The sequence below is a fragment of the Eumetopias jubatus genome, unplaced genomic scaffold (genome assembly GCF_037043125.1).
Source record: "Eumetopias jubatus isolate StellerSeaLion01/CBP00866 unplaced genomic scaffold, mEumJub1_p1.0 scaffold_14, whole genome shotgun sequence".
Classification (NCBI taxonomy): domain Eukaryota; kingdom Metazoa; phylum Chordata; class Mammalia; order Carnivora; family Otariidae; genus Eumetopias; species Eumetopias jubatus.
Window position 1 is genome coordinate 90123189 of NW_028274820.1, and position 15666 is coordinate 90138854.

The window sequence follows — 15666 nt, forward strand, 5'->3', positions numbered from 1 at the left end:
TTATGTTTATCATTTGTTTGTTTACGCTTGGCGGTCACAAACCTACTGAACTTGTTATGGGGATGAAATAGGAAAAACTCAAAAGAAGACACTAAACACTAGGTAGAACGGCTTCTAGAAATCTAGAAGGGCGATTTCCCATGTGGTCAGACAAACATATCATTCCTTATCTTTCTCACCCACCCAAGAGTTCTGACACTTGCGCCAAAGTTTTGTGGAGTAGTTCAAGCCTACTTAGATGCCCAAAGGACCTAGCGCCAGGCTTTGGGTATTTTCATGGATTTCTCCTGTTCAGTAATTGTGGCCTCCAAGTTTTTATAATTCTCCTCCTCATTCCATTCCATCCTCCTTTCAAACTGTGAGCTTTTAGTGCAATCCGCTTATCACTTTTCTTCCCCAACCAAAATAGTGTCAGGTAATTGCCTAAGGGGAGTCCCTATAAAAGTACTAAGAGAAAGGGGGGGATAAGTTACTGCCTATAAAACAGGCACTTTAAAGGCTTTCGCTTTAAAGACGATTTAAGACTGACAACCGCAAGGAAAGCAGGAGCTTTCATCCGCGCGAACTCCCACCTTCATCCCCAGGTTGAACTTCCCCATGAGTAAAAGAAGGTATCACCTCATCACTCCCTGGACTCCGCGGACACTTCTCTACACTGGCAGGTACTTCCTTTGCGACCCGAAACGCTTTCTAGCACTTCAACGACTTAAACTCTCCCCGCGCCTGAGGTTCCTCTATCGCCTGGGCGACGCTCCCGGCTTTGTTTTTTTTTTTTTTCCCCCTACTTCCCCAGGCCTAAGCCCGCCTACCAGCGTCGACGTCAGCTCTTTACTGGTCCTTGAGTGTGTTCGTCTCCTCAGAGAGCCAATCAGAGCCTCGCCGTCCACGCTGGGGATTTGGGAAACGGAAAAGACCCCGACCTGTTCCCGGGAGTGGGGCGGGGCCTTATATGAGTGACCGCTCGACCCTCCAATACGCAGAGCGCTAGGACCTCCCCCTTCGGGCTCCAGAGCTAGAAAAGAGCGTCGATGCCGGCGGCAGTGATGAGTTATAGGAGGAGCTGGGTGCTTGGAGGAGCTGGGTGCTTGGCGGCTCTGAGGAGCGGCTGCTGCTACTGCTGCTGCTGCTGGTGGCCTCTTTACAGGTGAGTGGTTTTGTTTTAGAATTTTGCTCTTGCGAACCTTTCTGTTTTTAAGTGATGTGGTGTTTTAATTTGGAGTGCAGGAAGGCCAGTTCTTGACTCCTCCGATTCCGTCTTTGGAGGGAATCTGGTGCTCGCTCGTCTGCCCCTCGAGCTCCCACCCTCACTTACTCCCGAGATCCCTCTCAGGCCCCTTTCTCAGAATAAGCCTTCCTGGGACGCACGGATCTGTCAGCTGAAAGGAGGACTCCGCCTTGGTCGTGGTGTCTTGACGGCAAGAGTAAACAGGAGTTGGAGTGATGGACTCAACTCTCCTGGACGTGTGAGGCGCAGTTTGGCGGAGGAGGGGTCCTGGAAGCAAGCTAGGGGTGTTTTCAGGGCCACGCCACTCTATTTAGGGCGATGGCAGACCTGGCCCTAAACGTCTAAGTAGAGAGAAAAAACCCTGCATGCCAGGGAAGGAGAAAGAGGTGAACATCTGCCATGGTTTCACATAGCTCTCACATCGAGCTAAATCACAGGTTCTTAGAACCACTAAAAATTAAAAAAAAAAAAAAAAAAAGTATGTTTCTCCTCTGTTCAAAGGAATGGGGGCTGCATTACTAGAGAAGGACAGGAGAAATGCATAATGGAAGTAAAGTTCACAGTTACTTTGAAAAAGTAAAGTTAAAGGATAATTAGTTGTTTGCTAACTTATTATACTCCTCTTCCCCTACCACCTCCCTTCCAAATTATGGAGGCTTTACAGCTTGTGAGTGGTACCAGAATGCGAACTGACCGAATGCAGACTTTTGGGGAAAAAAAAATCAAATGGCATCTTTCACCAGGCGGTACTACAGTTTTCTGTAATGAAAGCAGAACACATGTCAGCTTGTACTTTGGTTTAAAACTCTCTCCCCTGAGGCCAGGGACTGGGTTTTATCCATCTTTGTTTTCCTGGAGCACCTCACACACCATAGATGCCCCTCATATGGTCGTGGGCCTTCTTTTGTTTTAAGTTTTTATTTTTAATCCTAGTTAGTTAACATGCAGTGTTATATTCGTTTCAGGGGTACGATGTAGTGATTCAACACTTCCGTGCATCACCCGGTGCTCATCACAAGTGCACTCCTTAATCCCCACAGTGGTGGACTTTAGAGAACTGTAATTCAAGCGAATGGTGTAATGGAAGGAGCTCTGAGCTGGAAGTCAGGACCCCTAGGTTTTAGTGTTGAAGATGTTGCTATTTGTGTAATCTTAAACAAATCATTTCAACCTTCTGGGTTAATTTTTGCATCTTTAAAAAAGCGGATGTTGTTGAAGATTATTTTGGAGGGCCATGCCTGTGTTAAAAGTCCGTTTCATTTTTTTTTTTTAAGATTTTATTTATTTGACAGAGAGAGCAAGAGAGCACAAGCTGGGGGAACAGTAGAGGGTGAGGGAGAAGCAGGCTCCCCGCCAAGCAGGGAGCCCAATGTGGGGCTCGATCCCAGGACCCTGGGATCATGACCTGAGCCGAAGGCACATGCTTAACCATCTGAGCCACCCAGGCGCCCCTAAAAGTCTGTTTTAAAATAAAGATGATTAGACATTTTCCACCACAAGTACATAAGCAAAAATCTCATAGCAGTAAATTCTGGGCCAATCTGTTAGCAAATAGAAGTTCCCATCTACAAAGGGTAGTACTTGTTCTTTTGTGCCCCTCTTTAAACCAAACCCAATGGATCATTGTAGAAAATTTGGTCATTGTACAGAATGACCATTGTACAGAGTATAATGTGGCAGAAAATGTCATCCTTTATTCCATCACTCAGAGGTAACCACTGTTAAGTGTTTGGGCAGATCTTCCAGTCTCTCTTCCTCTTTTGCCTTCTATGGTTGATTGAGATTAAGTGGCATATTTCATTTTAATAATGACTGATACATCTAAATTCAGCTGTGCCTTCATTTTTGTGGGTCTGGTGCTCAGAGAACAGAGGACACAAATATTTGAACCAACAGGTCTCTTGAACATCCTTGGAATGAAATCTGGTGTGAGAGAATGTTTACATGGAGAAATAAGACCAAAAATATTACTCTTTCATGGAAATTTGGCCACAAAAACTGAAAAAAATACTTTATAAAATGTAGGGAAAACGTTAGCCACTTGATTAAAGCATTTGGATTGTAGAATACTGCTTAATATTTGATATGCTTTTAGAGCTATGTCTTACCATCAACCCCCCACAGCCCCAACACATAAAACATTCGATTGTATTTCTCCTTCCACTGCCTAATTTAACCTTTTCTCTTTATCCCCATCCTCATTTTACTTTGTTCCCAGCTTTTACTTCCGCACATACCTCAGCAAGGTAGGATCACTTTCAGGGGCCTGAGGTCTGGGCAAGTTTTCATTAGTCTGCTCCGTTCAACCCAGAACACCTCTCACTCTTTGGCAGAGTGCTTCACCATAATCTCATTTAGTCTCCCTAATAGCCCCTTGAGAACAGCAATTATCCCTGTCTTTATGGATAAGGAACCTGAGGTCCAGAAAGTTTGAATCATTCGGTCCATATCAAACCATCAGTAAGTAGCAGAGCTGGGACTAATGTCGGGGTTTCTTGACTCCAAACTTCTGGGACTTGGTGGCAATAGTTTCTGTTGACAAAAGCTATTATCCTGGGGGAATAAGTAACCAAAGTTAGGAAGGAGGTGTCAGGAGTGGGTGTTGAGCTCATCAGTGATGCCGCACAGGCTGGAACAAGCAACATGCCCCGGGCAAACACTCATCTCATGACCCAAGTAGATCTCTTCCCTGTTAATAGGGGTCTACCTGCTGTGGTTTGCTACCTGTGTAACAAGTGATCAGTAGAGGCTGCTGGTAGCGGTAAAGTTGGAGAATGACTGGGGTTACAGTGCCTGGAAAACACCAGGAAGTGATAGCATTGGCTCCTGGTAAAGAGGTGCTCTTAGGGTGCAAATGGAAAAGTTACTGTAAAGCTTTAGGAAGTAATAGATGGTGGAATGCAAGGTACTTTTAGGGACACTCATGTTTGAACTTTTAATATTGAGCTTGATTTTGGGGAAAGCGTATTTTGTTAAGACTCTAAGGAACTGAGCTCTGGATTTCATTTCCCTTAAGAACTATTCCTTTTTTAATTTATCCAAAACATGATTAACCTCTCTTTTTTTCTATCCTCGAATATGCCAGCCTATCTTTTATAGAATTAGATTCCTCTAGAGTTAGATTAAGAGTTGTTCAAAGCCATGCAATGGGGATTTGGACTAGGGAAAACATCCGAGTGGTGAAGGGTAGCACTGGACTATCTAATATTTAAGGGGAAGCTTTTGATCACAGCAACTCTGGCTCTGTATCCCTTATTTTATGTTACTTCAACATTATATCATTGATCACACTTCTTACTCAGTTTTTAGAAGCAGAAAACTAAGTTTTTATTTTTAGACTGGTCTTTATCCTATAATTTTCCTCACCCGTTCATGAGTCATTATACTAGAGCATTAGATACTATGTTTCAGACACCCGAGGAAGGGAAGCAGCAATATCTCAGGAGCATTAGTTTGGAAGACAGGACGAGCCTCAGTTATGGTGGGGGGCGGGGAAGGTATGTGAAAGTATATGGTTTAATGAGGGACAGGAGTCGGAAGCAGCAGCAAGATAGTCTAGTGCTACATTTGTTGAAACTACCTAGAGGTCCTGGAAATATTGTAGAAGTAACCTCAGTAAATGCAATGCTGTGTATTTGCACCAGTCCCCTACCTACCTACTGTCTCCAGCCCTGCCTTGCCTAAAGGATGTGCTAATTCTAAGAAAAAACATAACTTCAGTTTTATGGTGGCATTTATGGAAAGAATAGCTTTTGCTCTGTAGGCAATTGAGATGGAATCACTATACATACACATAGTGAGAAGTCTTTGAAAATATGTCACCTGCATAGTATGTTTTCTTTGAATCACTTGTCTCTTTGCTGCTAAGCCAGTTGTTCAGCTTGTATGCCCGAGCCAGTCTACATTCTCCTGAAGTGTGAGGCACAGTGACAATTTATGAAGACGGTGTTTGAGAGAAGTAAAGCATGTCAGAATGACATACTTTTGAAGTTGGTTAACAGCGTGAATACTTTTTCTCTATAATTTTACCTTGAACCCATTATTAAATCAATTAAGCAGAAGTAAACAGACTGACTTGAATATGTTCAGTATTGTCTTCCGCGAGGAATAAAAAACAATTATGAATGGGATTCTATTACTCAAGGTACTTGCAATTCTGGCCAAGAATAAAATCAGGTGATTTAATAATTCTGAGATTATCCCACGACAGGATGCTTAAAGGTTCAAAATGCTGATGTGATTAGTAGATCTGAGTATGGTATCCAGCTAGGCCATGGTTTGGCAAAATAAGGCCTGCTGGTCTACTACCTGTTTTTGTACAGCCTACAAGCTATGATTGGTTTTTATGTTTTGTTTTGTTTTGTTTTTACTGGTTGAAATACATCAAAGAATGGACAGTACTTCATGGGCATGAAAATTATATGAAATTCTAATTTCAGGGTCCATACATAAAGTTTTGTTGAAATAAAGCTTCATTTATTCATTTATGTACTATCTGTGGCTGCTTTCAGCTGCAGTGGCAGAATTGAGCGACTCTAACAGAGACCATAGAGCATAAAAAATTTACTGTTTGGCCAACACGAAATACAGAAAAAATTGCCAACATCTCAGCTAAGCTGTAGTGTCTTTCATATCCATCTCCTGCATCCCATCTCAGTAGCCTTTATCCTGGTCCAGTCAAGGTCCATTGCAAAAGCCTCTCACATATTCATATCAGTAGTTTTCCCCATCTCATTCTGTGTTTGTAAGTGTTGCCTGATCCTCCTAATATACACATTATTAAATCTTCAGTGATATCCCAGTACTTATAGAAGAATCTATCTTCTTTGGCACAAGGCCTTTCTGGGGCCACTATTCAATCTTATCTTTCTAGGCTTGTCTTCTCCCACTTCCTTGATATACCCTGTACTTAGGATAGGGATCATATAATTTTCCAAATGGGACACTCACAGGTGAAAGGGGCCCTGTAATAATTATGTTGGGGAAATAGGCCTAAAGCAAGACTGTTCTAGGCAAACGTGGAAATGTGGTCACCCTTTCCATACTCCAGCCAGTTTGAATGGCTCACCATTCTCCATATACACCTGTTCCCTTGCCTCTACTCACTATTTCTTTAGGCTAGGATTCCTTTTCCTTTTTCTATAAATCTAAGTCTTGAACATCTTTCCAAACCCAGCTTAAATGGTACCATGTCCATGAAGCCTTACTCAGAAATAATCTCCCCTTTTTCATCTCCCTTATGAATGAAGTGCTTTCTCATGGTGTGGATTACTTTCTGCTTTAGTGATAACACACACACACATCCCTTTCCCCCATCGGTTCTTTGTTTTGTTTTTTTTTTTTTAAAGATTTTATTTATTTATTCATGAGAGACAGAGCGAGAGAGAAAGAGAGAGAGAGGCAGAGGGAGAAGCAGGCTCCCAAGGAGCAGGGAGCCCGATGCGGGACTCGATACCAGGACCCTGGGATCATGACCTGAGCTGAAGGCAGACGCTTAACCATCTGAGCCACCCAGGCGCCCCCCCCATCAGTTCTTTGAAGACATAATCTATGTTGGATTCTGTACTTCTTACAGTCCTGTGTTATGCCCTGCTCAAATGGGGTTTGCAACACATGTTTAAAGAATGAGTTAATTGACTAGACTAGGGAGACTGATGAATATTTGGGACTGTCAATTTATAAATCATCCATTTTAATGTGAGAAAAGTTTCCAAGGACTGAGGACAGAGCCTTGGGTGCCAATGTGGTGATGTAGCAGAGTGGTTCAAGGCCTAAGGATAGGCTTAGGGGGTCCAGCCTGCCTGAGACTGAACTCCAGCTCCCGCCATTTGCAATCTGTGTCACCTTGGACAAGTCGACCTTTCCTTCTAAGTTTCTGCATCTGTAAAAGGGGAGTAACCATAGAACCTTCTCCATAGAATGGTTGTTGAAGATTCAAACAGTCCCAAACACATGATGAGCCCTCCATGAATATTGCCTGCTATGACTTCATATGCTGTCTTCATCATCATAGATAGTACTGTTAGTGGTGGGTAGGAAAATATAGAGACCCAACACCAGGATGTAACAACAGAAGAGCTGAGAGAAACGCAGCGCCAGAATCTCAGAATAATTCTAACCCCTCTATTGAGGTAGTCAGCTTCAGAGGGATCAAAGAGGTATGAGTCCTGAGAGAAGATGGTCTTCACTTAGTAAGAAATAACTGATTGGCAGTCTTTGGAGAGACCATTTCAGCAGAGTGGTCAAGGCTCAGTTTAGGTGTCAGAGGACTAAAAAAGTAATGGCCAGAAGGCGGGGAAAACAGCAAAGAGGGAGGGGTGAGACGATGAGACACAGAGTCATATAAAAGATATGTTTGTTTAGTAAACTTTTTCTTTGAGCAATATCATACTTTAAAAAGGAAGAAACCCTGGGGCACCTGGGTGGCTCAGTCCATTAAATGTCCAACTCTTGATTTCTGTTCAGGTTTTGATCTCAGGGTCAAGAGATTGAGTCCTGCGTTGGGCTCCATGCTCCGCAGGGGTTCTGTTCCAGATTCTCTTCCTGTCCCTCTGCCCCTGCTCTACGCCGCCCCCCCCCCCCCCCCGCCACAAGCTCTCTCTCTTTCTCTCTTTCAAATAAATAAATACATCTTAAAAAAAAAAAAAAGGAAGAAACCCTGGGGTATGCTAATTCTGTGACCTGTGTGGCCCTTTTTGGTATGAAGTAAATCATTGACTAAAATTAGTGCTTAATTCAGGTGCTGGTAACCCTTGCCAAGGGATAAACAAGGAATCTTGAGAACCAACTCCAGAGTGGTGAGCTTTACCAAAAACAACACAAAAAACAAAGCTCGATTTAAAAAAAAAAAGTTTTTAATTTGAGGGTGGGGAGTGTATATTTGTAGTATGGTACCTCTTTGTAAATTGCCCACTTGACTTTGTGCCTTAAGGTTTTTCTCCAGAGCAGTCATAAGCTGAGCCCTCCTTTATACTCACCTTGTTTGTATGCACTTTATGAAATGACTGCCTGGGTTTGGAAGGACAAGTTGTGACTGGAGATGCTCCTGTGAAGTGAAGCCAAGTGAGCCTAGATACTCAAACCCGGACTCTGAAGTCTCCATGGTGAGGAGAAAGAGCACAGGTATTTGGAGGCCGATATGGATTGCAGTTCCAATTTGCCACTTAGTGGCTCTATGTGTTTTGTTTGTTTGTTTGTTTTTTGGGGTTTTTGTTGTTTCAGGTTTTTATTTAAATTCTAGTTAGTTAACATATAGTGTAAAGTTGTCAGTTGGAGTCTCTCTTTTCTCTGTGCAGATTACAGCCATTCGTGAATATGCTAAACCGTGAAGGATACAGAAATGTAATGGATGATCATGATTGGCTCTGGCTTTGCCATTAAATACACTGCAATTCTTGAATTAAGGCTTCCTAACCCCTCAGGCCTGCAGTTACCACTCAAACTGTCAAGCCTTAGGCTCATTAGCACAATGTAATCACTTCGGTTGACTTCAGTTCAGTCAACACACCTTCCTACTAAGTGCCCAACATGTGTCACATGTCACGCTAGGTTTTAGAGATCGGGCAGTGAGTGAGGGCTGCCGTGATGCAGCTGACAGTCTAACAGGGCACATAGAAAATGAACAAATAATCCGTACAAGTGACCCATCACAATTCTACCCAATGTTGTAGAGCGGGATGCTTCGAGTGTCTACCAAGCAGGACTGACTACTTCCCTGGGGGTAAGAAGGAAGGGCAGAGATGTCGGCCTAGAGACGAGGTGGTCTCAAACCAGCAGTATCTCAGCATCACCTGGGAGCTTGTTAGAAATCCAGATTCTCAGATTCACAGGCCTGTATTCAGATGTACTCAGTCGGGCCTTGGAAGTGAGGCCCAGCACTCTGTTGTAACCACTTCTCTTGGTGATTCTGATGTACGTTCAAGTTTGAGAACCACTGGCCTAGAAGAAATAACCTTAAAACCCAGCTCTAAAGCTGTTCCAGTCAACATGGTAGCCACTGGTCACATGAGCCTTTGAAATGCGGCTGGTCCAAGTTGAGCTGTGCTTTAAGTCTAAAATATCCATAAGGTTTCAAAGACTTACTATGAAAAAAAGAATGTGAAATACCCCCATGAAGAATTTTATGTAAATCATAGGTTGGAATAACATTTTGAACATATAAAGTTAAATAAAATATATTATTAAAATTAATTTTATTTATTTATTTTCCCTTTTTAATATGGCTTTTAGAGAAATCTAAAATTAAAGGGGTGCCTGGGTGGCTCAGTCGTTAAGCATCTGCCTTCGGCTCAGGTCATGATCTCAGGGTCCTGGGGTGGACCCCCACATCAGGCTCCCTGTTCGGGGGTGAGCCTATTCTCCCTCTCCCTCTGTTGCTCCCCCTGCTTATGCTCTCTCTGTTTCTGTCTCTGTCAAATAAATAAATAAAATCTTTTTAAAAAATCTAAAATTACATATGTGGCTTACAGAATATTTTGATTGGACACAGCTGTTTTTTCTTTTTTAAAGATTTTATTTATTTATTCATGAGAGACAGAGAGAGAGAGAGAGGCAGAGGGAGAAGCAGGGTCCCCACTGAGCAGGGAGCCCGATGCGGGACTCATTGCCAGGACCCTGGGATCATGACCTGAGCTGAAGGCAGACGCTTAACCATCTGAGCCACCCAGGCGCCCTGGACACAGCTGTTCCAAAGGATGACTAGAGGTTACCTAAAGCTGGGTGGGACCATGGTGGCTGTGGAGGGGAGGGGAAGCTGGGCGAGGGTTCTGGATAGGGTACAGTGTGTGCAGAGGTCCTGAAGCAAGAAAGAACACGGCATGCTCAAGGAAATAAGAGAAAACCAAAGCCTCGCAGTTCACATTAAGAATTTTGAACTTTATCCTAAGACCAACAGGAAGTGATTGAGGATTTTAAATTAGGGTGCTCACTTTTCAGGACTTTTGCAGCTAATCAGTGAGGGCATGAGAGCTACATCTGAATATAGCAAGCCTCTCAGAATCCAAGCTTCTTTCCTCCCCCAAAAGATGGTTGGGGGGTGGAGGCATTTGGTCAGGACCGAGAGGGAGCAGGACCCTGCCCATCACCTGCGCGTGCCCTAGGATCCGAGGCACAAACACCCCTGACGAAAGGCAGAAGCAGACACCTGGGAGAGGTAGTTTTGCTTTCAGTTCATTTTCAGCTGGGTTAAAGCTCAGAGCTGGCAGAAGCATTCCCGGAAGAGTCCAAAGTTGAGTGGAAGTTTGATTACAGAGCTGGGGCTCTGCAGGGAACTGGCCAAGGGTTTGGCGAAGGAGGATCAGGGACAAGGAGGCCAGTACGTGTGGAGGACAAAGCAGGGGAAGCCAGGATTGGAGCCTGGAGGCTGGGGGTCTGACCATCTCCCAGGGTATGGTGGCCTCTTCCTTCGTCTGTGGCCTGGAGGAGATTCTTTGTAACTCATGGACTCAATCTAGCCTGCAGACATTTCGTTGAGCTCACATTTTTCAAATGTATTTAAATTCGTCAGCAGTATTAATATTAGATGTTACATAAAAAAATGTGCATTTCTGGGGTTTTTGAAAATTGGAAGATCCAGGAACCCCAGTTCTAATCCTCACAGAAAAATGGGGGAGCTAAGTAGTCACTACTCCTTTTAGTTTTATATGAACTTTTAGGAGATGAAATGACCATTTTTATGTTTTTTAAAGAAGACTTTTTTTTACCCCGAAGACAAAATTGAGTTCATAGGTCACTGTGGTCTGACTCGAAGTCTTACATTCTCTCCAATGTTTGCTTTGAGGAGTCCCATCTTCTGTTTGTTCTCCAGAAAGTTTCTAAGAATGGGAGCCTTAGTTCAGTGAGACCAGGTTATACAAAAGCTCTGTCCACTGACAAAGGAATCACGTCCATCAGAGAAGCACGCGTGGTCCCCAAAGTTCTCCACAGTTCTCATCACCCTTGTGACCCAGCATCGCTGCTCTTCACCTCAGTCTGGCCCCTGGGACGTGTGAGTTTGCAGCCCCTGCCTGAAACTTTAAATGAGACTGACTGCACTCCGGTGTGTTTGTTGGTAAACACTTGGTATACCAGCTCCCATGGTGATTAAAATCTTAAAGATTGCAAACTCTAAACCTCAACAGCTCCTCTGTACATATTCAGCAGTTAATTAAGTAGGGATTCAGTTGATAGCAGCAAGGAGGAGAGAAGGAAGTAACTTTGTTTACCCAAGACATGCACTGTCTAGTACCTTATCCTGTATTCACCACTGTATGCCGGAGTGAGGGGACGGTGTGTATTTGTGTAGTCTTCTGGCTCTAGTACTGTTTCTCTGCTCCAGTGTATGTATTTGGGGTGGCGGGGGGGGGGGGGGGCTGGAAACGGAGAAATTGTTCTATTTCTTTTTTTTTTTTAAGATTTTATTTATTTGAGAGAGTGAGAATGAGAGAGAGAGAAAGAGAGCACATGAGGGGGGGAGGGTCAGAGGGAGAAGCACACTCCCCGCTGAGCAGGGCGCCCGATGCGGGACTCCATCCCGGAACTCCAGGATCATGACCTGAGCCGAAGGCAGTCGCTTAACCAACTGAGCCACCCAGGCGCCCGAAATTGTTCTATTTCTTAAAGAAAGTAAGGATATAGAGCAGATTCAAATACTGCCAAGCTTTGCAGTTAAGTGCCTGGGTGTTCATGATGTTATTGCTCTCTCTATATTTTGTTCTCTTGATATAATTCATAATCAAAGACAAGGGAGAAGTGCTTCTGCCTACAGAATTTGTCCATCATACCCTTTTCCATTTGAAGGGAAAATAGCTTCATTAGCATAAGGAGGCTTCTTGCTTGACAAGACAAAGTAAGGGTTGAGGTGGCTTCTCTTTTCTCCATCCCCCTTCACCAGCAGCAAAAAACAAAACAATAAATGTTACAAGGGGGTGGATCTAGTTTTTGACTGGTCAGAAGCTTCTACTACTTGGTGAATTGGGGCTCTTTAAAAAAACAATACAAAAATGTCTTTCTTTTGCAAATTAAACACACATGCATACATGCATGCATGCATGCATGTACAGACACATGCATGTGCGTGTGCGCGCGCGCGCACACACACACACACACACACACGTGCGTGTGCATTCATTATTTGGTTTCTCCCAGCGCCTTAGAAGGAGTTTGTTCAAGGGAAGGAGGCTGAAGCTTGAGCTTCATTAGCTTCATAATTATTCTGCTTCTGGGCACCAGTAATCATGCAGCAGAACGCTGCCCAGATGTCTTTCATCCTGTTCTCTGTTCTGCCACCCCAAAGGAGTGCTGAGGGAGGGTAGAGGCATCGCTCTCCCTCCAGAAATTCTCAGCTCTGTGAACTGCCTTTGCCTGAGCCCTGAGCCCAGTCTCTTCCTGATGCTTTCCGCTTCTCGTGCAGTAAAGCTTCAGACTTGATGCTTGACAAGAAAGGGAAGTCCTAAACCTAATCACCCTCATCTTTCACCTACTTGCAGACTGCCTCAGTCTGCTTCCTCCCTCAGGTCCTCTTCCGTTTGCTTCATCTGAAATAAGATGAAGCCTTATTTTAAAGGCTTTTTCCCCCCTTCAGAATCTCTAGGAATTATTAAAGAAAGGAAGAAACTCGATACCCAGATTCCAGTTAACTTTGTCACTGATTGTTATGTAACTGTGGGTGAATCACAGGTTAAGTGGGACAGAAAATCTCCAGTGAACGGGGCTTGCCAAGAATGGCAGAGGACCAGGCCCTGATGTTCCTATCATTTTTACTCCCCAGTGTGGAAAACCCTGGGGTGGAAATGGAGAGCGCTGGGCCAGGAGAGTGAGCGGCATTTGTCAGGGTAAGTACGTCTACTGCAGGGAGAGTGGGGCAGTCTAAGGCAGCCAGAACTTAGCCAGAACCTAAGGCAGCATACTCTCCAGGGGACAGAGTGGGCCCAGCAGACCTTTGGGCCAGCAGCTTAACTTGGGGAATTCAGAAACACCTGAAGGTTGTGTGTCCCACTCTACTAGATTCTTCACCTGCTGAGATGTGGCTGGTTTGTGTAGGACAGTTTAAGGTCAAGGAAGAGGAGACAGGGCCTCCTTATCAGCGTGCTTCCTCTCACTCCTCCAGACACCTGCTCCTGCTAATCTGTTTCCACAGGCAGCATCTCTTAGCTGCTTGCAATTGATAGCTTGTGTGGCATACGGATTTATGCCTGCTGAAAGCTCTACCTTGAGGCAGGTGAGATTATTTCGGTGAGTACCGCATTCAGTGTTAATGTTGCTTTAAATCACTTTTAGTGTTTGAATGTTGCACCTTAGATTTTCTTATAGATTGTGGAGCCTATTGCACTGAAGAGCGAGCTGCCCCCAGTTAGTGATTTATACACCGGATAAATGTGGTGGGTCATTGAATGAACATGTTTAACTTCTATAATAAAAGGAGACTGGTAAATATTTCTCTTTTCACCAGAGGAAAAACAAAGTGAGGAGGCTGCCTTCAACCCGGAGTCAGCTGCTAGGAGCTGGGAGTTCCCAGCTACTAGTCATACTTTTAGACATCTATAACTCATTCCACTAAATCCTCTCTTTTGTAAGCACGGACTGCCTTTTTATCTGGTGGAAATGCAGCGTGCCATTAGAATGACGTGGTCTGTTAGTGTACCTCATAGAATTAACATACTGTCCAGCCGTCAGAAAATTTAAGTCGACGAGGTTCCCTGTAATGAATTATTTGTAGAATATGCCTGTATGTGCCATAATGTATAAGGTGTCTGATGTCTTGATGTCAAATCTGGTCAAAGGAATGCCTCCAATTTAGTTTTAGACACCGACTGTTGTAAAGTTGTGCTTCCATTCCCAGGAGTCAGTTGAATGAAGAATATAACAATATACTTTTTGTTCCTTCTCTTTCTAGATGTATTGCTGTCATTGAATATTGGCCCATTTGAAAGTGCTAGGGAAGCTCAACCATCAGGATGTCCAAGTACAAACTGATTATGTTAAGACACGGAGAGGGCGCTTGGAATAAAGAGAATCGTTTTTGTAGCTGGGTGGATCAGAAACTTAACAGTGAAGGAATGGAGGAAGCTCGGAACTGTGGAAAGCAACTCAAAGCACTAAACTTGGAGTTTGATCTTGTATTCACATCCATCCTGAATCGGTCCATCCACACAGCCTGGCTGATCCTGGAAGAGCTGGGCCAGGAGTGGGTTCCCGTGGAGAGCTCCTGGCGTCTAAATGAACGTCACTATGGAGCTTTGATCGGTCTCAACAGGGAGCAGATGGCTTTGAATCATGGTGAAGAACAAGTGAGGCTCTGGAGAAGAAGCTACAATGTGACCCCACCACCCATTGAGGAATCTCACCCTTTCTACCATGAAATCTATAATGACCGGAGGTATAAAGTGTGCGACGTACCTGTGGATCAGCTGCCCCGATCTGAAAGCTTAAAGGATGTTCTGGAGAGACTCCTTCCCTTTTGGAATGAAAGGATTGCTCCTGAAGTATTAAGTGGCAAAACCATTCTGATATCCGCTCATGGAAATAGCAGTAGGGCTCTCCTGAAGCATCTGGAAGGTACCATCTTTATGCTACTACTTCCTAGAGGTTGCTGATTGTTATACTTGGGCCTTAATCTAGAAAGGACATGGTTTCTGAGCTAACAATACACAACTGGCATGATAGACTTTCTTTCCCGTTCCTTTTTGCCACTTTAGTCTTTTAAGAATCATTTTGTTCTATAAATGAAAAACCCTGTGCCTTTTACATTCATATTATAGACAGCAGTGATTCTCAAACTTTAGCAAGCATCAGAATTACCTGGAGGGAGAGTTTGATCTAACAGATTGCTGGCCCCACCCTTGGAGTTTCTGAATTCGTAGGCCTCTGGTGTGGCTGGAGAATTTGCATTTCTAAGACATTGTATGGTAATGCCCATACTGCTCCTTGGGGTTCTCCACTTTGAGAACCCTTGATCTAAAAGATTATATGGCTTTTGTTGTATTAAGGGAAAGGGAGGCTAGGAAGGGTATACATTTCTATAGAAATGGTATGCAAAGCCAATTTACTTATTTGGGTCTTTCCAGATAAATAAAATGATCTAGACTTTGGTTTTGCCCATGCTCTTCCAACTTTAAACAGTTATTCCGGTGTTTCAGACCTGGCCTTCTTGAACAATTCCTTTGTTCCAGTCCTCTCTTTCCAGACCAGCCTGAGTCATTGCTTGGGAGAAAGTTAGGGGGACAGAAAAGGAAAGGATGGCTTTTTGGAGATAATCGGTTGCCTCCATTTAACTCAAGCATTTAACTACTTGATGTTGTATTCTTTTTTTTTTTTAAAGATTTTATTTATTAAAAAAATTTTTTATTTATTTGAGAGAGAGAGAGAGAGAGAAAGAAACAGCATGAGAGGGGAGAAGGTCAGAGGGAGAAGCAGGCTCCCCACTGAGCCGGGAGCCTGATGTGGATCCGGGATCATGACCTGAG

The 15666-nt window shown here is 43.8% G+C and overlaps 1 protein-coding gene across 1 annotated transcript in view; it reads left to right on the forward strand.

Annotated features, from left to right (window-relative positions):
* Positions 1 to 1022: 1022 nt before the first annotated feature.
* Positions 1023 to 15666, forward strand: part of BPGM (bisphosphoglycerate mutase) — a 28071-nt gene continuing 13427 nt past the window's right edge. Inside the window, exons 1-2 of the mRNA XM_028106399.2 lie at positions 1023 to 1144; positions 14097 to 14758. Of these exons, the coding sequence (XP_027962200.1) occupies positions 14158 to 14758 (601 nt within the window). The 5' untranslated portion in view covers positions 1023 to 1144; positions 14097 to 14157. The remainder of the gene's footprint in view (positions 1145 to 14096; positions 14759 to 15666) is intronic.